Raw genomic sequence first — 23,633 nt, 5'->3', positions numbered from 1 at the left:
GTCCCATGCTAGGACTGATACTGTTCCCCTATTTGATTTTGTTGGGAGGCAGAATCATTTTGTGGAACTTCAATTTCAGGAGCTTTCTCAAAGTCATTTATAAAACTATTCATTTCCCACAAAGAAGGGATAATTCCTTGTCTTCTTACTTTATGAGGCATGCTGGAAGATGCCACAGAATATTTAGCAGGCAATTTGTGCCGTCATAACAGATCTTTGGCTTGGCTTCTGAATCACTAAAGTCTGTCTTGTGTTGGGGCCCTTGCGGTACTTCAGAACAACAATCTATATGAAATATAGAGTATGGAACTACACTGTTTAGGATTAGTTGCTTAGCACAACTTGCTTAGCATRAGTAGCTAAATTTGCTGAAGCCTTAGGCCTCAGGCTATAGCCACTGCTACGTGCTTTAAAGTAGTTTACCAAGGACACTGGTGCAGCTGGGAATGATACATCCTGAGAAAGTASAGATAAACTAGCAGAAGCCAGTGGGAACCAAGGTTAAGGGCTAGACAGCTTTGCTAAACAAGCAGCAAGGTACAAGGCATGACCGCTGCGTGCGTGATCGGTGCAATGATTGGCTACCTGTGACMTAATCTGTATGAACCACAAATCAAGGGCCAGAGCGCCGAATACCTGTACTTATAAAATGGGCAAATTGCTGAATAAAGATGGAATTGAACCTGCATTCTGTGAATGCGTATGATTCTTTCCCGTCACTCCCGCGGACCGCGACAGTCTTGGTCTGGAATAGTATGTAAAAAGGAACTGTCTTGAATTTATTTGAATATTTAGAGAGTTTATTAAGAACTTCATAGCTTTGAAGTGAGAGATGGAATTTTGTTGTGATCAGCACAGTGAAAAGATAGAAAACATAGGACAGGACTATATGATCAATTTTTTTCATAGCAGGAAATTATTACTTAGACACTTGAGTGTTCTGTACTTTAAGATTTAACGTACAGTCTAGAGAAGAAGTTTTCAGATTATCCTTTTATTTAAACAGAAGACAATACAATCACATTTTGTCAGGACTACCAAAGTTTTTTGAAAGGAATATCATGTCATTGAATTCTATATTTAATGATTTATTTTTATTCACAAGAAGAACTACTCTCAGGATGCTCTTGATAATTCTTAAAATTACAACAATTATAACAGCTCTATAAATACTTCAGTTTCATCTTCTCTAGTCAACCCATTACTGATAAAACAAAAAAAAATCATGGAAATGTTCCTCCACTCTTTCTACACCTGGAGTTAGGACTGGAGTAAACAAGATTGCCGCTCTGGCGGATTCATGGGGCCCAAAAAATGTCTTCTGCTTTTGGTTTGCTGCTAGTACCAAAGGGTACAGAAGGACGGCTAAGCTACTACAAAACCATCTTGGCACTTTGCACCTATGCTTTACCACAGATTTCTTGTGTATCCTTCGGCAAAGACTGGAATGCCACTCACCTAGTCCTAGCCATCTAAATAAAGATTTAGTATGGGCTAAACTCAGCCTGGTTTTGTGCTGCCCTGTGACAGAGCTGATATTACCCCTCGAGCACAAAGGAGCTTTGTAGGAGCCATTCCAGTTACAGCATGATTAACACAGAGACAGCTCTCAAAGCCCAGCTGGATACAGGAAAATTCTTCACTGGGTATCTAAATCGAATATGCCCCAGTACATGCTGTATTAGGTATCTAAGCAAAATAGTCGCACTTGTGTGCAGTAGCTAAAATTGCTGCTGGACCCAAGCTGTCAGTGACATGGATAATCCGAGTACAGATGATTGAGATTTGATTATATGGAAACAATATACTACATCCAATAGGGTGGTTTAAATCCTAAGGAGTCCTGACAGCGAATGCTTTCGTGCCCCTGCACTAGGGATAGGGTGCTGAATGCTTTTGCTGCCTATCTGCACCCCTTGGTAGTGCAGAGCCCTCGGTGGACTTAGAGATATAAAAGTTAATGGGAAAAGGCTGACGTAACCCTATCACTGAATGACTTGCAGAATCTACAGCTCTGCCATCTGCTCCACGGGGAATTTGCTGACAAATCAGCAAAGTCTGCCGGGCAGCTGGCTGGGAAGGCGCAAGCAGGAGGCTCATGAGCAGCCAACATGTGCCTTCATCGTCTCTCTGGCAATCCTCCTCTGCTGGGCAGACACCACCTGCCCCAGACGATGGGCGAAGTGGCTTTTAGCCTCTGTGAACAGAAGGGCAGAAAGTAAAAAGTTTTGAAGATTACAGTTTTGGCTCATGTAGCTTGATTAATATTTGAGCCACAAAGCAAGTGCCCAGCAGAGGGCTTAGGAAGGCCACTAAGGGAAAAGAGCTGGTATGAACCACAAAGAGAGTATCCAGGAGAAAGCCTGTTAAGGGGCAAAGTAGCTACAGTGGCCATTACATCAAAAACCATTTAAATAAATTCTGTAAATGAATGCACCTCAGATAATTCAGTGGAATTGCACCAGTATAGGATAAAGCCAATTAGATGAGCATTACATGCAGGTATGAGAACTGGAGACTGCGAGTAAGAAAGAGTGAAACCAATAAGCCATTTTCCATCGTTGAACTGCTCGGGAGAATAAATAAACACCAAAAAAACGGTAGTAAGTGAATTAGATTGTAGTTTACTCTTTTCTATGTTGCTTATATATAATGACTTGGACTTTTGACAAGGCGGTATATTTTCATTACATTTCTCAGTATCCTAGGGAAAACTTAATGTTCACTGGGCACATAGAAAAGTTTCCTTTTTGTTTTGAAGAGTCAATTACTTGATTGGCTACAAGGAGCTTAACAGGAATCTGTGATTAGGCAGGACTTTTGTCACTGCTGCCACTGCCTGATTTTCAGACTCTTTTTTCTTTTTTCAAAATATCCATGACTGTTGACATTTAAAGATTTTTCCATGTGGGTGGGTTGGGTATGATGTTAAACAGCCGAAAAAACTTTATTGAGAACTGCAGAGTTGAAACTTGCGCTGTATGTGGGAGGTAATAGAAAGCAGGAGCTTAGTGATAACAATGTGGTGGCACAAAGTTCAGAGCAGACCCAAGAAGGTAGCAAGATTTCTTACTACAGTTCCTCCTCTTCCCTGACCCCCMAAAAATGCAAATAAATCAAATTTAAGCTTATGAAGTTTGGTTTTAGTGGACTCAATCATTTGCTCCAAACTCTAAGCAGGTACAAAATGCATTGATCTTTCTACTGGTGGTGAAAACAGGTAAAAATAAACTGTGATTCTTGTTTTTTAACATACCTCACGATCACCTCCTCTGCTGTCCACAAAACTCATTGGTTTTAAACAACACGATTAACTATTCATCCTCCATCTCTTTTTAAAGTAAGATTTGTAACTGAATTTCTCATTTTAAAAGCTGTACAAATGAACACTACATAGCTGAATCTTCTGCAAAATGTAGGCCCCAAGTTCATTCTGCATTATTTTACAGAGATTTATCCTCTATGCAGGACACAGTAAGCAGAGCGTAATTTCAGCACGTGCTTGCGTTCTGCTGAGGCCACTGCAGTCAGCAAGTGCTGCAATGCGCTCCTGCGGGCTTGTTACCAGAGAGCTGCCCCGAGTCAGTCCCAATGCAAAATCTAAAACAACTTTTATAAAAAACAGCAACTGCATTTAGGGACGCTGTAAGTAATGCATGCTTAAGACATACTAATGAGATCTTAACCTGATGCAGCCAACTTGAAGCTCGTAACCCTTTCCTTGCTGAAATACTTCTGATATAAAAGCAGAGCCCAGCAGCGCGTCCCTCGAAAGGGGCAGAGCGAGCAGCGCTGGCAGACACGTTACCAGCCGGTTGAGCAGGGCTGTGCAGACCTGCGGTGCCCCTCAGGATGCCGGTGACGAGTCCGTTCCCGCGCCCTGTGAATATGTATTTTGGAAGTACCAACAGCTGCTTTCTTTAGCGAAAAGCTCCGCCAGGCTGCACCGCGCGGCCCCGCCCCCGCCGCCGTGCCGCCGCCATGCCGGGCGGGCTAGGGCCGCCCGCCGCCGCCGCCGCGCGGGGCCTCTACCGGCGGATCCTGCTGCTGCACCGGGCGCTGCCGCCCGCCCTGCGGGCGCTGGGCGACCGCTACGTGAAGGAGGAGTTCAGGAGGCACAAGGCGGCCGGGCCCGCCGAGGCCCAGCGCTTCCTGCGGGAATGGGAGGCAAGTGCCCGCCGGCCCCGCCGCCGCCGCCGCGGGCGGGAGGGCCCCGGAGGACGCGTCGGTGCCGCCTCAGCTGCCGCGGGCTCGGGCGCGCAGGCCCCGTGCGATGTCCCGCCGCGTGTCCGTGTTGTTTTGGCCCTCTAGCAGCGCTCCGGGGCGGGCGGTGCCGCCTGGCTGTGCCCCTCGCGGCTAGGCCGCCCCGCTCGCCTCGCTGCGGCCCGCTCCCCGGGCGCTGCCGGTGCCCCGGCGCCCTGGGTGCTGCAGCCGTGGTAGCGCCGCTCCGCGGGCGCCCTGGGTGCTGCAGCCGTGGTAGCGCCGCTCCGCGGGCGCTGCCGGTGCCCCGGCGCCTGTGGGTGCTGCAGACGTGGTAGCGCCGCTCCTCAGGTGCTGTAGCTGTGGTACCACTGCTCCTCAGGTGCCCTGGATGCACCAGCACCTGTGGGTGCTGTAGCCGTGTTACCACCGCTCCTCAGGTGCCCTGGATGCACCAGCACCTGTGGGTGCTGTAGCCGTGATACCACCGCTCCTCGGGTGCTGTTGGTGTACCCACACCTGTGGGTGCTGTAGCCATGATACCACCGCTCCTCGGGTGCTGTTGGTGTACCCACACCTGTGGGTGCTGTAGCCGTGATACCACCGCTCCTCGGCTGGCAGTACGTTTCTACGGTTCAGCTCTTGGACTTTCACTTGCGGTGTCCCACTTGTTTCTCACCAAAAACCCTCCATGGTGGGGCAGGGAGCACATCAGCCAGATGCCTCCAGCAGTGTGCTGGCAGGGGGGCAACGCAGGGCTGTTTCTTTACAGGTACGTGAGGAGGAGGGAAGCATGCTTATCAGCGTGCCTGAAGTAGCGGGCGTTATTGTGTTTGCTAAGTTATCTGTCTCTCAGTTAACTACTGAAGGGGACTTCCAGCTCCTTCTGGGTTTCCAGAGTTTTGTCTGCTCCCTCCCCCGGCAAAACCACCTTCCCTCCCCCCTGTTAAGACCCTTCTCTCTAGTGTGTGTGATTGTAAAAGGCTCCTGAAGCAGACTGAAACAAGTAGAAAGTCCACCTTGGTCACTCGCTGTTCTGTCACTAGTTCATAAGGTGTAGCGAGGAAACGCATGGCTAAATCCATGATTCAGCAGTAGGATTGCCTGAATGTTTGGCTGCATTTCATGTCTGTTATATCTGTCACAACCTGCGTTTTTCTCATTCTAGAATGGACACCAGTATTCTCTTGAAACAAGATCAAGCTTTTACCTGAGCTTATTTTATAGGTATTTCCACCAAATACCTATAAAGTAGCTACGTTTTCCTCTCCATGCATCATTACATAGGCTTGACCTCTAGGAGGAAAGGCTGCTTTAAACTCTGCATCAGGACTTACTGGTAAGCAAGGGAAGGCCCAACACTTACTGCAGAAAGGAAGACTGATTTATTTCCGGTTGTCCTGTATCGGCTGGCCAACTCCTGTGGCCTGGTCTTTCTGCTAGCCAGCTCTTCTAGCCATCCTATTATCTGCTCTATCAGCAGTAGCTTACTAGGCTTTGCATTGTTTAAGGATAGGTATCAGAAAAAGGAAAATGTGAATGTCTGTTAATTCTGTTGGTACTAATTACCACTAATTTACCATTGCTGATTCCTGTGGTTATATCTTTCTCCGGCCTGCTGTTTTCTGAAAGGTGAACTCTTTACGGAGGTAAAGTTCCTGATTTGTAATTCTGTTTGTCTCATGAGGTCATCTTTTATGGTTCTTACTTTCTTGACTTAACTATATTTAACTATATATATATATATACATGAAATAACTTTGCATGTGTATGCATATTATATATTCATATAACTACATATACAGATAATTATATAATTATGCTTAAATAATTACATATGCATAAATAGCTTCCACATGAACTTGTTTTTCATTTTTGAGTGATACTTCTGTCTTTTTTTAGTATGTTTCCTAAGAAAACAAGTCTTAAGCGAGCATTGCTTCTGCTTATCTCCCTCTGCCTCTCCCTGGGAACCTAGTGGCTGATTTTAACCAGATATGACAGAAAAGTGGACATCTCAAAAGTAATCAGGTTGTAACAAGTTCTGTGAAAATCGGCGTATGAGGGAGACTCTTTAGGTGCTTTCTCCACATGACTGAGATGTAGCAGGTGCCTGTTAATAAACCCTCAAAATCTGCATGAGAGGGAAATGTTACAAATATTTCAGCAGAGGAAGAAACCTCAATTGGAGCTTGAAAACAACTGAGACCTATCTATAGATAATTAAGCTTCACTATTTTTATGCTCCCTGAACTACTGGCTTGGTAGTATATATATATATATATTTTTTATCTCAAAATTATTTTCCTTTCTGTGGAGTTTGTATTCAAATCTGTCTTGAAAATTGGTTAGAATAGGTAGTGTACAATGCTTTCAGATTTAGCAATAGGAGGGTAATGGGCGGATGTCTGACTCATCTCTTCTACCCGCTATAGCTAAAGTCTTGGGAGTAAAACAGTTCCATTAGTTTTTCACTAAAATATCAAGAATCAGTGGGGAGAATACTGCTTGGTATTCCCTTTGGATAAAAGGACTAAGTATATTTCAGTTGCCTCTTGCCAACTGATAGATCCTGAAATTGGAAATTTTGTATCTCCCTCTCAAATGCCTGATGCTATTAAAATTTTCACTTGCAGTTTATTTTATATTGGCAAAATGTTTCTGCATCAGTGCTTGCAGTTTTAACATGAGATAAAAAGAAAAGTTACAGGTTACAATTTTCGATGCTAGAATTTTTTTAAAAATTTGTTCCTTTTTAAAAATATTTTTAAGGAAATGAAATATCTTTAGTCACTTCTGAGCAGTGAACAAGTAGTGAAAATGTTTCCTAACCAAAAAAGTAGATTACAGGCAAAACCAGAAAAAAAACTAGATTACAAGGAATAGAATTTGATGAATTTTGAAATCTGACGTTTACTGCTATTAGTTATGATATGTTCAAGGAAAGGAAACTAGTTTAAGTTTAACATTTGAGTGTGTGGATATAAAGAACCTTGCAAGTATGTCTCTCGTCTGAGAAGATGCTGAGAGAGATTAACTGAGCTGAGTGGCTGCTTTTCTCTTTCCTTTAATCTTTTGTTATGTGTTCCTTCTTCATCCCCCTCCCCCCAAAATAATTATCTATTTCAAAGGTAGAATTTCTAAGGTCAGACTTTGATGTTTTTTGGCCTGTGGGACATCTTAGAATATGTTATGTTTCCCAGATCCTTGAAAACTTGAACTAGATAACTGAGGAGCCTGGACTCTGGAATTAAACTTGGATTAGATAACTGCAAAAGATGTCCTAACTGGTTTTGGAGTTCTCATTGCACCCTTCCTGGGCAATAGGTTGCTGTTCGGTTTCTTTATTTTAATCGGAAATAGACTGGAGGCTCCTGAGCGGATACTGGAAAGCACAACAGTGTACCTGTGAAGTGCCCAGTGCTTGGAGGGTGTATGAATCACACAGCAGTGCACAAAGCTCTAACCTTCTACTTCATATATGTGAACCATAACTGTATTTCTTCCCTCCCTATCTATTTTTTCTTAAAACAAGCAAAAACAACAAAAACACCCAACCCCAACCACTATAACATTAATGCAAAGTGGTATTTGTAATCTGTGTTCAGGTTTAACCATTATTTGGGGAAAAATGCAAAAATTGCAGCTCTGATAACGGTTTTGTGGTGTGTTGCGCACGTGAAGTGTTTTTGTTCCCAATTTACTTGTTCATTAAGATATGCATATGCCTTAATGCATATGCTTTAGGGTTCTCAATATACTGCTTCAGTCCGGGAAGAGTCTTTCCTCGTGTCTTCTATTCCATGCAAGTTGTATGTTACAAAGTGGCATGATGTACCATATTACAGAAAAACAGTATTTGTGATTTTATATTAAAATATTATATCTTAATAGATATTCATCAAAGGGCAGATTTAAGATTAAATATTATGATCACATCAATGTTCCTTAACTTTGAACAAGGACTTCAATATGAAGTGTAATCTTAATATGCCGTTGCGTATGCTTTTTGAATGAAAATTTATAAGGATTTTTTTGTTTTGTTTTAACTTGGAACTATTTGACTTTTGTTAAAACTCTTCTGGCTCTTATGGGTCGAGTCAGACCTTCTGCGTGAGGAGATGCCTGAGTATACTTTAATAAGTAGAAATTGTCATAGGGGCTATGTTGCTGGTAAAAGATGAAACAATGTAGGTGTGCTGAAGGTCATTGGATGGGTTCATAGTCTGTGTTTGTGTTGTGCCTTCCTGTCCTCTAATTTGATTCCTACTTAGTTTAGGAAAATTTCTAGTTTATTTAGCTTCTGCTTTAGTTAGTTCAGTTAATTTCCAGTTTAGTTATTTTTCCCAACTGTTAACTGTCCTGGTGTTTTAATCACAAGTTAGGGCTGCTCCAAGCAATTTTTTTTCCCAAACTTTATTTAAATCATAATGCTGATTGAAGGGACCTGGGCACATTGATTGTTAATCAAGAAAATCAAGCCATGCAAATTCCCTTATATCTTGTGAAACGCATGTTGAAATGTTAACAGTAAAATCCTGAAACAAGATTTTACTCTTTAAAAACTTTAAAAAGAACTGTTAGAAGAATCTTAATTTTACAGGGCATTCTAGCAACTGTAACTGCTAATACTGCTGTAGTCCTTTAATATTAGATTGTGTTACATTGCTGTTGGGATGAGTCCAAATCTCGGTATAGAACCTGAATATACAATCTAGTTCTCAGATAAGGATACGGTCACTTTGAATACACTGATAGTGCACAAAAATAGAAGTGGAACACTAAAGGGAGATTTGTAAGATTTTAAACAGAAATGGAAAAAAAGGTGAAAGACTCCCCAATAGTATTGTCTTAGTATGTGAATGATTCTAGAAGAACTTTTATACTGCCCTTATTTCTGCAATACCGTTTTCACTTAAAGGAGATGAGAAAGGATCCCCTAGTTTGCTATATAGAGGAAGTGAGAGACTTACTGTTAGGACCCAATCATGTAGCTCAAAATGTAGGTGGCTAATGTCATTTTATGGGAAATCTAAACTGTCATGTTTGAATTTACAAAATAAGGAGGCTATCCTGTGACTATTCTTGCTTCAAAGAGTACTTAAGTGAATGAGACTGATACAGTCTGCAAGTACATTTTAAATTTATATAAAAATAGAACAATATAAAATTTGCTTTTTTGTAGCATTGATGTTAGAGTAATGGTTTGCATATTGAAACCCACTGGGAGATATTAAAAGGAGAGACAAAGCAAGCTTTTTTCAGGAATTATAGTTGTTCAGGTAGATTCAAATTAAGTATATCAATTATTAATATATGTTCCTTTCTATTTTCTAAATATTTAATATTTTAATTAAAATAATTGGTGCTTGTTAACAAGAAGAGGCTGATATAATTAGATTGATAGTGATTATTACCTTGGAATGCTATTCAATTAATGTTGACAGATATAAGTAAATTAGTCCAACCATCTTCTAAATCATATGGTAACTGATGAGAATGCTTTACTTAAGCACAGGTAATGTTGAGATACTATTGATTACTTTGCTCCAGGTTACACATGATATAACGTAGAATATTCAGCTAAGTAATTTAAATAATCATTTGTATTACATTATATAATTGAATTGTTCTCCCTTTAATTTTTGAAGCCTGTCCTTTCATACTTACCTTGTTTAAAAAGACTAACCCTGTAGGTAGGAAGGTCTGGACCATCTAGAGTTGAGGCAGAATCATTCTGCAGAATTACATGACATTTGCTCGCATCTAATAGATTGAAGTTTGCAGTTGAAATGTTTTGGCCTCTCTTGACTTTGGAAGCCTTTTTGTAGGCTTTCAAATTAACTGAGACTGATTTGGGAGCTGGCATCTGCTGTTGTATGCTCAGAATGGTGATCATCGTTCATTCCTGATAACAAATCTATGTGTATTTTGGCAAAATTCAGGTGGAACTTACTTCTATTTCTGCCTGGGGGATGTGGCCACTTAACCTTAGTTGCTCCAGAATCGCTATTTTTTCTAATCGGTATCATATCAGATTTGATAAAAAATAATTATCATTAATCAAATTTGTTTTAAACTGCCTATGTTGCTTGCAGTGTCTAGTTCACTGTGATGATTGTGGGATGTTCTCATAATATTTCCCAGGACATAATGCTACTGGAATCAAACTGGCCCAGGAATGGGACATTTGGATTGCCTTGTGGACTGTCTTCCAGCAAATATATAGGTTGAATAAGTCTAGAACTGCTGCTAACTTTCTGTTTTCTGCTCTAAGTTTCAGTGAAGTACATTATATAAGTGATTTTTTTCTTTGCCTGACAAGGAAACACATTTTGAAAATGAAATACGATTTTAAGGGTTTTGTCATTTTATGGCTTTAATAAAAACTGTGAAATAGGATTCAGGAGCAGTATTTCATTATAACATTACTGGATACTTTGGAATTTGCTTTTAGTGATTTTATGGCTATCTGAATGAAAACCTTCATGTTAAGAGTAAATTCCTATTGAGACATGTATTTAGCCCTCGCTTAGAGTGTTCACTGGGTATTAATTTGTAAAGACTAAATTGGAGACAATTTCCTTGATTTTCTTTGATACTTCTCAAAAGACAGGAAATAATTTCTCCCTTTTCTGAGTGCCTTGTAGTTGTGGCTGATAAACGAGAGAGCATGTGGCACTGAGGTTTGACCAGGAGCAGGACGCTGCCTGCTGCTCTGACCTGGCGTCGGTGGTGCTGGCTTTGGCTTAAGCTTTGGAATCCACCTGCGTGCGGTGGCATTTTTGCCTTGGTATGCGCATGATTTGCTAAGTTTCCTGAAACAACATTCATGTGCGATCATCACTTTGACCAAAAAAACAAAAGCAATGGTTGACCAAAAGGTCCCTACAACAAAATTTCACACTAACACCTCATCTTAATACTGTGGCTTCACTTCCATCCTTTCAGTTCTCCTTCAAGTGTAGAGTTAAGGCCTGCTTCTTTTCCATTGGGAATCCATACAGCCTGGGAGTTTTGTCATGCAGGGAGACTTGGGGTAACCTGTTGGATACCACTAGCATGTGGTACACAGCTGGCATGGGAAGGGGCATTCCGTGCTTCTCATTTGGAGAATGGAGCCCCTTTCTTTTAGACTGGCCTGCCTGCTAGTAAGGCCAGTAAGTTGTTTATTTCTGTGTCCATGTTGGTGTGGAATAGCATTTGATTAACTTCTTTTGTTTAACTTTGTTATATGTAAATGCACTGCTTTTTATTTTTTGTGTGTGTGTGTGTGTACTATTTCAGTCAATAACGGTGTGGTCTAGAGTTAACGGAAAATAAGACATAAAGGCAAAAGGGAGATTTCATGTTTGAGACCTTTACTCTTATTTTCCAAATTCAAAATTGTATAAGCTGTGTCATCAGTATTCTTAATACTTCTATACTGTTGCTATATCAGTTGTCTATATATTATTGTTTATATGTATGCATGTAGCTAGTCAGATGGCTGTCCTGATCGCTGTGCCTGTCTGCTAGCAGAAATTTTTATTTCCAACTGTTTTGATGCAACAGGGAAGAATTTCTGAGTCATTGGGGTCACATTGGTCAGTAATGGCAGCCACTTCTGTATGCTAGTCACCTCAGAGTATAATAAATTGCAGGGTAAATTCCATTGAACTGATGGAACTTTTATATAAATATGTGGTGTGCAAATAAGCTTATAAGTTTCAGATGATTTGATTGTTACATATATTTATAAAATATATAACAATTCTTTGATATTTAAAATGTAATATTAATTAAACCCAAACTGAAATTTGTTGTGGGAGTACAGCAATTTTTATTAGCTATAACACAGATTTAAAGGTTTAAATTGCTGTAGAAGTGGGGTAAATCTCTAATATGCGGAACACTTTATTCCTTGCATTCAATAGCACTTGCTTGGGAAATCAGCAGGGCCTGTTATCTTAAAGTTTTAAGATTCTAAGACGTTACAGGTTGTTCTGTGTATGCCTGCTAATTGATACTTTTCTAATGAATGCAGGTTTGTAACAGCCRACATATCTCTAACTAAGAAAATAGAAATAAATAATCAGCCACTGTAGAAACGCAACCAGCAATGGAACATTTACAGAATTGTCATTTTAAAAGGTAATTCAGGTTTCCATCTAGTGGTGGTATAAAATTCTGTCCAGACCACAGGAGATGCAGCATATGCATAACCATGCTATCTATAACATATCTTAGTACTTTTGTACATGTTTGAAACTCAGTAAATCAAAAGCCTGTGTGCATAAGTTATATACACAATTGCACATAATTCTAAGGGCCTCAAGCTTTTTAAAAATATATCCATAATGATCAAGAATCAGATTTTTTGGTGGTGTACATTCAGATTCCTGAGCACTCCTGGAACATAGCAGATTATCTTCTCATTTGCTGCAAATTAACCTGTTTCTGCTTTTTCTGCATTCCTTGACAACCTTTTCAAAATTTAACTGGATATGGATCGATAGGAAATAAAGGTCAATATTTATAAAAGTTGTCTTTAAGTTGTATGTATGAAAGCAGAAGTCTTGTTAGATTTCTTGTTTCCTCTTTGATTTAAGGAAAGAGGAGGAGGAGGCAGGCTTTCTGTTTGATTTGTTCCCATTTTGATGTTCTAACACTAAGTATTTTTATTATTCAAGTGTATTACAGTAGAACTTATCTAACCTGGTAAGGTTTTCTTTTCAGATGAAGATAATATCTAGATAACTGATCCACAAATCTTTTGGACTTTCTTGTATTTTAAGATGATGTAGTGGGTCAGACAAACTGAGTATAAATTGGAATTGCAAATTTACAAGGATTTCTACTTGTTTGTGTTTTAATGACACCTTCCTTCTAGCATTAGTTACTCCTGTAAATATTGCCAGCTTGTAGTGTTTTGTAAGCATGGTAGGTTTTACTGTGTTTTCAGTGCATTTCCAGTATCAACACTATAAACTGCCAACTTTCCACAAGTGCTGTCAAGTACCATATTTTGTAATTACTGCAATAATATTATGAGTGCTGTAATTGCATATACTGTATGGATGTGCTTTTCTGTCCTGTGTAGACACAAAATTGATATTTTCTGTGAGTTAAAATGGAATCTGGAGCACTTCTTAATAATAGATTCAGAATTTTTTATAAAAAAAGCATCATAATTAAGTATCTGCACAAGTGCCATTATACAATTTACAGAATTTTTAAGGTCCCGAATTTGTATTTTGCATTTAAATATAGAGCAGTACTTATGACACATTGATGTGTATGGACCCATGAAAGGATCAAGGTTCTTTTATACAGTTCACTGTAATATTGGATTCAGCTAATCAAATATATTTTCGCAAGATGAACCTCCAGGTATCGACTTCATAATCTTATATTTAGTAGCCTCTTTATTTTGTTTTAGCTGGCTTTCATAATGCCAAAAGTTTTGTTTTAAGAGAGAAGCTGCATGAATGTATCTACAGCCATAGATCTTCTAATTGATATCTTGCTGTTTATGCTGCAACTCAGTACTTGGAATAGACTGAGCAGAAAATCTGTAAAACACTCCCCACCCTGGCAGTAAGTAGCTAAATCAGTGGAATACCTTTTAAATTGATCTTGGCCCACCTTTCCAGAATGGCTAACAACTGATCTTTACTGTGTAAGTTCCTTTGCTACAAGGGAATTTGAGTAACATAAAATTGATACACTAGTTTCATGCCTTTTTTCATCTTCCTGAATTATTCTATAGCTGCCACTATAATTTAGAGGAGAAGTTATGCTCTAACAGATGACTGGGTCACTGCAGCATTATCACTTTTTTTCTTTTTCTGAATCTGAACCAGAATAAGCCTGGTGGAAGGGTGAGAAGACAAGTCCACATCACCATTGCTTCTTTGAAGAAGTTGTAATTGAAAGTATTGAATTGTGTTGATGGTATTAATATCTGAATAGCATGGACCAGAGCTATTGGTTTATTTTCTGCAGGTYACCAGATATCATTTAGCTTATAGTCATAATTGGTGTCTTGCTATTTACCATTGCATGGAGAATGTGTATGGTCTATGTAAGTCAATCAAGTTTGTGTACCGTTCAGTGTATAGTGATATCAACTCTGCAATCTGTGTATTGGCAAAAGACTTCATATTACATTGGCAATCTTTCAAACTCAGTCCTCTACTAACTAAGTCTGTAACACCCTCATATGTAGTCCGAAAGCTGATTTCTGACTTTGATGGTACATGAAAGTGAATATCCTTAGTAAGACTGCAGTTTTTGAAGTGTACACATGGTGGCAGCAAATGCTTATGTTCAGCGGGCCTGTTCCTATACTAGAAAAAAGTAGGACTTACAAATTTTCAAATATAATTGAGTTAGAATTTTCACAGATTCAATTCTCATTAAATTATATCTTAAAATGTATGCTGAAATTCATTAAACTACTACTGCAGGTTTTGAGAAGGCTTTTTAATTTGAAAACTTTACTGTGGTTTCTTCTTGATGTAGCCATTATGGTCTTYTACTGTACTTTCTGTTTTTAATTGACATTGGGGTAGTTTGCTTTTCAGTATTTAATGTAGCTAGCTCCCTGATCCCCTGTCAGGGAAAAGGGAACTTCCAACTCTGTCTTGTCCCCCCAAGTGTTTCCCTGACACTCTACCTTCCAGTTCCCTGGTCATGCTGAAGTTTGCTTTTCTGAAGCTCATTACTGTTTTTCAGTTGCTCTCTCATCCTCCCTTCTCAAGAATGATGACTGCTCATTCTGTGATGATTTTCAGTGAAATTACTTTTCACAGTTAGATTTGTGGTTGAGTCAAGCCTGCTAGTGAGAACCAGTCTAAAATAGGCATCCTGCACTAGCCTCAACTGTATTTCTAAAACCCAATTTTCCTGATCGCATTCTAGGAGCTTAATAGACTGCCAGTGCCTAACTGTACATTTTTCCAGCAGATATTGATGTGATAAAAGTCCCTTTTTCCTCCAGGTCACCCATTGGCTAGTTCTGGGAGTTATTCAAAGTGTTCTGCTCATTGTCTTGTTTAGGCAGTCCAACATAATGTGTTTTCTTCTTTCCTCTTTAAGCTTTTCCCTGGGACATTTATTAAGACAGCTACTTTCTTCTTCCTGTAGTCCTTAACAGATGCATATTTCTGACATACTGTGTAGGGTTTTTTTTCCCCTCATGAGTGTCTTTCTCTGCAAGCGTTCATCTTATAATCTAGTTCAGTAATATAAATTTTCCAACAAATGCTTTTGGCTCAATGGCTGACCCATAGCGCCTCCATCACCAACATGCCTAGGCTACACCTTGGAGTCCATATGGAGATGACATCCATGTGCACTGCAGCTCCCTGGTTTCCACTTGGAGCCTCCGGTGTCTCCAGGGTAGAAAGGAGTTGAGACATGCTGTGACCAGATCCCCATGACAGAGGTCCTGCTGTGACAAGTCCTCCCTCTGGGAGGTATGAAGACGCCAGGGCACAATTAAGCCTGTATAAAGGATTTATCTGTGAGTCTGGTTTGTGTTTACCAACAACAACCTCCCTTAATTTTAAAGTCTAACAGTTGAAGGATTGTTGATCTTTCAAATTAAGTTTTAGTAATTAGATAACCAGCCAATTCTTTAGCTGCAGATTGGGTGTCAGATGTCATACTTTAGTGACATTAAAAAGCACACCTTTGCTACTGTGGTATCAGGCGGGAGATAACTGACACAGTAGCTTTCTGCTCTTGTTTTGTCCTAGTAATTTGGCAGCTGAGAAGAGTCATTACAAAACTCTGCTCAGCCACAGAAGTCGACAGCTTGGAGGAGATGGAATTGCAGTATTTAGACACAAAACTTTAAAAAGAATAAAGCATATAGATGTAGCCAAATATGGGCATTTTTGTCAGCAAAATGATAAAAGATTTTTTAATAATGCCAAATTTTAGGTGTTGTTGCAGAGTATGTTGGTATTGGATGGTGCTGTTGAAGAGTAGGACTTTCTTAATACAATAAAAAATAAACTATTTATTCCTACTTTTAGTTCTTGGAAGTAGCTGAAACATTTAAACTGAATCTCTTCCTATTCATTCTGTCCCTTTTAAAATGAATACTGCCATGTGTCAGTCATCCACAAGGGAAATTTTATCCCCAAAGGTCTGTCATAGTTACAGAACTGTGGATTATAAGAATAGCCTCATGTGGAGAGTACAGATCAGCTTTAGGCTGTGGCACAAGCAGGTTGCTTTAAAATTAAGAATGTTCTGGTTTATGTTGAAATGGCTTCTCTCACTCTTTGTATGTACTTCATTTACAGTAGTTTAAATTTGATTTTACACTTAGAACTCATTTTAAGGTGTACAGCAAAATATGGTATCCATTTGGTTTTCTTACCCTCTCGAATTTTGAAATTCAATTGATTGTTTATAGTGAAACCTACTGCAAAGCTTTTTAACATCAATTACAGTAAATCATTTTAAGAATTTATTTAAGAGAGCCATGATATTAAGAGTTTTAATTAAATAACAAATGGGTATCATGTCCTTAGTAGGTTACAAAGATGAGATCTCATATAGCTGTATTTTTTCCACTGGTTTTGTTGCTGACCTGCTAGTGAAAAGAAGTTTCATAGATAGCGCAACGTCATGCTGGCAATACAGTACCATCATTATAATGGAAAGAAGTTACGTTCTGAAGAAAAACATCGCCATGCTGTCAGTCAAGAGGGAAGTGAAAGTTCCTGATGAATAATGGGAACACTGGCTTTTGATTGGCAAATCTGCCTGCAGGTGCCACTGCTAAGCAGGAGACTAATATCCCCAAATTAACTGATAAAGGAAAATATTTGTGATAAACCTTGTTTCTAAGAAATGTTGATGACATTTTACCTGGTATTGTCTTTTTCTTGATAAGAATATATCAAGATAAGAATATACCTTCACTGTAAAATATTAAATATGTATCTTTTAAAATGGAGCTGCTTAAGGTGTTGTTTTGTTTCCTGCTGGCACGTTGAACCCAAGGTAGTGAAAATGGCAGTACGTAGAATAAGCTGCTTTTGTTCTTCAGTATTTTCTGATAGCTGTGTTGAGCAGTATTTTAGCTGAATAGCTGATGACCCTTTGTAAGGTTCCTGCCAGCCTAGGTCTCAGCCTGTCGAGGTCCCTCTGAATGGCAGCACAACCAGCTGCCATTGTGGACAGTAACAGCATCGTGTTGCCTCCTGTACGTAGGTATTTCAGAGTATTTTTTTTAGGCCACCTCATTGGTAAGATCAGTAACAACAAAATTGAAAATGTTGACATTTTTCTGAATTTACTATGACAGAGCTGTCTATCACTGAGAAAGCTGTTAATCCTTTAGGTTGGAAGATGGCCAGTTGAGTGGCGATGCCAATAGGCAGGTTGTGAGTGAATTTTAAAGGAGCAAAATGAAACGTAACAAATGTTGGCTGTCTGGATTAAGGAATATTTCCTGGAGGAAACTGAGATTCACTTTTAGGTTAGTAAGAAGGAAAACAGGCTGTTGAAATTGCTGTACTTTTAGTACAAAGTGCATTGGACAAAATAATCAACTTTCTAATGCACCGCAGTCTTTAACAGCGCTGGCTGACATAACAGCAGAAGTATGGAGGGGTTTGTTAAATGCTTTATAGTTTTCTTGCTGTTCATTTTGGCTTTGCTATATTGATATACATCAAACTTTCAAACTCCTTTATTGAAAGTAGGATTCATTTCAGAATGACTGGTCTTTCTGAAGACCACCAAGTGCTTTTTGAAACAATACTCTAATAGAGCAACAAATTTGAGAAATTCCGCTGTCACATTGTCGTTTGTACTTGGAAGGTATTTCTTCTGTTTGTAAAGTAAACACACAGAACACAGTGTAAGAAATACTGGTACAGTACTCATTGCCAGGCAGAACTGAAAATTTCTATATAAAAAACAAATATGTATCTTGTTTAATAAGTAAATAAATACATTTTTGTTATATTCAATACAATGCAGTTTTAGGCAATAGCTTTTATATGAACTATTTGTAAGTGTCACTGAAGAATCTGACTGAAAACTAGATAGACCAGGAAAGACAAGGAAAATAGAAACAAGCAATAAGTGAAATAAACATTTAAGCTGGGAATGTACCTGTTGCAGAGCCTATAGTGGAATCTGTTGATTTGACTGTTTGGCCTCAGCACTGTCATTCTACAGCTATATTTGCAAGTTAAGTTAAATGTGTCTGGGCTTGCTTTACAGCTGGCAATGGAATTATTAAACTTTTACCTTCCAAAACAGGGTGGCCACATCCAAATCGCTTGTTGGGAGTGGTCCCTGATCCATGCCGACTCGCAGATTGTGCCTGAGAATTGTTGAGAGGAGAGTGCTAGTTAGCCTTAATCAAAAACTATGCCAAGGACCATTGTAACAAATTAACAGGGTGGATGATTGAGGTCTAGTACCTGGAAACATTCCCTGGCACTGTTTTAAATTATTAATGTAGACAGAGCTCTGACTCCTCTGCTGTCAAGTGACAGTGCTATTTTACTGTTAGATTCTCTTTCTCTTATGTTATCAGATTCTCATCTACCACCAGATCTATATAACTTTCTCTAAATCAGGAATTGTTGTCTTTGGAATTTGTGTGCAGATCTGAAAGGTGTTCAGAAACACAAATTTCACAAGTTCTGAGCTCTAATGTTATTCTGTCTCTGATCCGATAAAAGTATAGCCTATAGCATTTTTCCTTAGGAAATAGGGTCTCAAAGCTGGGCGGTAATATCCATACAGAAGCAATCCTGAATATTCTACGCTGAAGAGGTGAAAAGTATTTTCCTGAAAGAAAAATAAAGCAGGAAAAGCTTGCTGCCTTCTTAGCCAGGAAGGATTGCCAGACATTTAGCGCTCTGCTACATGCATCCTAGATCTGAAAAATCTGCTACTTACGTTTTCTAAATGTTGAATGATAACATTCTATTACTAATCTTTTAAGTATGTGAACTAACCAATTACAAACTTCACTTTAAAAGAGGTAAAGTTGATTTTATACACTTGCCTTAGGGAGAAAGAGTTGTTTGCTCTAGCATGATATATTTGTTATTGCAACATTTAAAGAAGAAAAATCTTAATTTCTTCTGGTATTCTTCAAAGGATAATGCAAGTTTTGTCTGTAACCTGAGATTTGCATTTACAATGTTTTTACTTGAGATAGTTAACTTGGACAAGTCTTGGTTTTCTAGCCACTAGATTAATAAAGTAGAATCATAGAAAAACTTCCACTGGAAGGGACCACTGGAGGTCATCTAGGCCAGGCCCCTACACAGAGCAGAGCGATCTTAGATCAGGTTGTACAGGGCATTGTCCTGCCACATTCTGAATATCTCCAAGGATGGAGACTCTACAAGCTTTCTGGTCAGCCAGTTTCAATATTTAATCACCCTGATGGTGGTGACAGAACCCTAGTATCTAATATGAATTTTTCCTTCCGCAACTTATGCATGTTGCTTCATGTCCTATCCATCTGTGCCTCCAAGAAGTGTCTGTTTCCACCAAACTACCGAGCCTTCTCAGCCTGTCCTTCTGCGTTGTGTGCCTCAGTCTCCTAATCGGGCAAGGTGGCCCTCCATTGGACTCTCTCCAGTATGTCAATGTCTCTCTTTTTGTACTGGGAAGCCAAAACTGCTCTAATCAGTGCCGAAAAGAGGGGGATAATCACTTCTCTTGACCTGCTGGCCACAGTCTTACAGCCCAGGATGCAGCCGCAAGAGCATGCAGCCACCCTGTGCTCAGCCTGTCCAGCAGCACCCCCAGTTCTTGCCTGCAAAAGCTGCTTTTTGGCTGGCTGGCCCCCCTGCACCGCTGTGGGGGTTACTCCAGCCCCGGCACAGGGCTTTGTGTTTGCCTTTGCTGAACTTCATGAGGTCCCGCCGGCCCGTTTCTCCATCTTGCAGAGGTCCTGCTGAGATCCAGCCTCTAGCTACCAACCACTCCCCCAATCTGACATCAGCAGTGACATTGTTTTAACCTACTTTTAAAGAAATAGTTTCCTTTAGTGGGGGGGGGGGTAGTTGCATTACTTTTAATTAAGAGATCATGAAATGTCCATTTTCTTAAATGATCTGGATTTTTTTTGTCCTTGTGTGATATTCAGTGATGTACTGTAAGTACCATATTGAGTACAACTCTGCTTCTCTTTGCCAGCAAAGGCACGAACACTGAAAATTTGTTTCTTTTTGGTTTTGATACATTTTTCTGCATGAGATTTTAAAGATTTACCTCATTAATAAAATCTGGTAAGACTTTGGAAGGTTCTTAAAAAGTTGCTTCATTTTCCAGAACTTTTTTTAAATTTGTTTTTTTGAAAGGTTTATCAACCTGTTCCTGATTTTACCAGAAAAGGGTATTCATGTATTTAATGGGATTAAGTGCATGTAATATTTAAGCTTATGCTTCAGTAGCAGCAGAAATACCTGTCTGATTTTTGCCTCATGGCATTCAGAAACAGGTCTTTGATAGAATTTTTAGAGGTCTTATGAATTTTTTTCACGGTACAAAGCCTTGGGTGTTTTATATTCTAGTATGATTATAACATTACCTGTGTGTTTTATTGAAAGGGTGTACTTTTGAAGGTGCATTATTCCAATGCTTATGATAATTCTGATGCTTATAGTAATTCCAATACTTTATTTTTGAAATACAAACTGTAATTTAATTAGATCTATCCTTGTGATATTTGCTTTTTTGTGTAGAGAACACGGAGAAAAGATTTAACTTACAGTATAACTTTCAAATGTTAGCAAAGCTGAAAAATTTCCCAAAGTTTCTGATATTTAAGCATAATTATTTTTAATGATAAAAGCAAGAAAGTCATAATTTAGCATTCACACACTAAACAGTGCAAAACTATAAGCACTAGCTGAGTACTGTCAAGATGCGTGATCACTGGCAGACATTAATATCCTTTGGTATGTCTAATCACTTGTTTTCAGTCCAAGTGTAACATGTCCCATAGTACAAATAGCAAAGAATTGAAAATCATGTTGTATTGGTTTTGGCTTAATGATTTGTTCAGTTTATATATAAATTTAGCTATGCAGATGTGATATTGTTTGTGTGTTTACATTTCAACAATGTGTTTAATATGCTTTAGTTTAGTTTATCTGATTTTATATTATGACACACAAATCAGCCATATAGATTACATATATGACTGAAATGAGAGCTAATGTGCTAGACAGTATTTAACATAACTCTGATGGAAAAACCTTCATGGCAGTTAGCAGTGGCTTAGAAACCCATATGATACTGGATGTGAATGCTGTCTACATCATTAATTTTATTGTTTTTTGTGTGTTTTTTGTGCATTTATTTGCACAAATATACACTATTAATATGTAATAACAAGTATAAGTAGGAATAAATTAAGCAAGCAAGTTTGTATAGATTTTTCTGTTGAAGATCAATTCCATGATATCAGAAAGATTTGTTTCCTGATGTCTTTCACAGCATTACAGTTTTAGGATGCATTAGCTAAATTGATATAACAGTGCTTCACTTGAATTTATTTAGTAGTCTAGTAGAAAACATGCAACAGGGTGTAATGGATTTAATTGCAGTATGAATGAGCACTTGTTTTATTTGTTTTTGTCTTTTTTTTTCCACCTTCAAATGTTGTCATTCTGAGAACTGAACTGTTAGTTGAAGTTCTCATGACCCCCTGTGCTATTTAGCATATTCCATTTGTTGATTAAAGCTTTCTGGCCAGTGATATATCACTGGCACATGTTACTATGTTACTTGCCAAAGGTCTCCTTTTTCCTGAGTAATGGAACTTTTTTGTTTGTTTTTCACTTGTGATTAGATTGCTTGTAGGCAGCATTTTTGAGAGAAGATAGGATCCTAAAGATCTTTCAAAAAGGTATGATAATTTTGACAGTAATAGTGGCAGAACTTTCCCAGGAAAATTCTACACCCACCTGATGAAATAAAAAATTACTGCACCTGGTTCTGTAAAATAAGATATTTCTCAAACCCATTGATTTTTAAAGCTGCTCATATAGTGGATATAACAAGCAGTTCAGCAAAGATGAAGAGATCTGTTTTGTATTTTTCTCATAAGCGCTGTAGAATACAAATGATCCCATTGCTTTTCTGCCCCCAAAAAACTGGAAAAAAGACACACAAAGATGCACATACAAGCATTTATATTAGTATTATAGAGATTTTGCACTTCTATAGCTTAAGTCATCTTTAATGGAATAAAATGTTTGCCATTCTGTACTCTCTGTCAAACTTAGAAGTGCTTGAAACAGATCTCTAGGTAAAAGTGAACCCCAGAGACTGAAGTCATGCTTGATGGTTCTCTGTGGTTGAAATTCAGAAGTTACGTAGTCATTAACAATGCCACCCAAATAAATCTGTGATACGTAATCTGTTAAACTGAAATGAAAAAATATCCTTAAAAGATGTGTTGTCATTGGTTCTTCCATACGTTGTTATCTATCTTAAACTTTATTTTAGGAGAGCTTGGTACATTTTTGACAGGATGATAGAATGGCAAATCTTGTGAACCGGCACTGCATTGTTCTAACGATGTAATTTGATTTCTGATAGATATATTGCTGAATTTCAATTAAAGAAGTTGTGTAAAAATAAAGATAAGAACAATTGATCTTTTAATGTCTATTTCTCATATTGATGTTCTGTCTTGGTTTTGATGTCTTACGATTTTAAGAAATTAAAATTCATGTTAAGAGATGTTATATTTTGACATAGACAAGTTATATTTTGTTTTCTAGGGCAGTAGACAATAGTACAGAATAGTCCTTTGCTGTAATAGCAAGTGTGCTTTGTCCTCATCGTTTGTGCGTCTGCTTTGGAGCAGGTGGACGCTATGGTTGAATTTATTGTAATGCATCTGTTTACGGACTGGAGATCCAAAGGAAGCTGGGTGAGCTGGGGAGCAGAGCGCGGTCAGGGCACTGATGGATGCCTGGCCCCAGGCAGTGGGACATATCTGTCCTGCAGTGCCAGCGCAGCCAATGTCTAGCCCAGACGTCTAACCCAACGTCTAGCTCAACTAGCAGCCCACAAATGGGATTTGGTGCAAAGAACTATTTATTCCCCTCTACCAATTTTTTTTTTTCTGTGAAAGACATAGGGCATGTACTGGGCTAGTAGGTGAAGCCCGATGATCAGATGCCTTCCACCGCACCTCTGCGTGGCCAGCGCTCAGAGGTGTAAGCTGCCACAGGCCTGTACAGCACTGGGTGAGGAGCAGGACTGGAGCTGTGCTTGCCCCCTGGGTCTTCCAGTTACTGGTGAGCGGGAGGAATGTGTGGCAAAACCGTTTTTCACCATATTGCTAAACAGATTTGAGTTTGACCCATGTAAGCTCTCCCCTGGACTGAAGGCTTTGGGAATGCATTGGGAACAGTGTTACTTTGGTGTTTTTGGTT

At 39.1% G+C, this 23,633-nt stretch overlaps 1 protein-coding gene across 1 annotated transcript in view; it reads left to right on the top strand.

The window, feature by feature from the left end:
- The first annotated feature begins 3,981 nt into the window (after positions 1 to 3,981).
- SDHAF3 (succinate dehydrogenase complex assembly factor 3) overlaps positions 3,982 to 23,633 on the top strand; it is a 34,318-nt gene continuing 14,666 nt past the window's right edge. The window contains exon 1 of the mRNA XM_026072650.1: positions 3,982 to 4,167. Coding sequence (XP_025928435.1) covers positions 3,982 to 4,167 — 186 coding nt within the window. The remainder of the gene's footprint in view (positions 4,168 to 23,633) is intronic.

Source organism: Apteryx rowi, unplaced genomic scaffold (assembly GCF_003343035.1).
Source record: "Apteryx rowi isolate R43461 unplaced genomic scaffold, aptRow1 scaffold_346, whole genome shotgun sequence".
Taxonomy (NCBI): Eukaryota; Metazoa; Chordata; class Aves; order Apterygiformes; family Apterygidae; genus Apteryx; species Apteryx rowi.
This window is presented reverse-complemented; position numbering and strand designations above follow the sequence as displayed.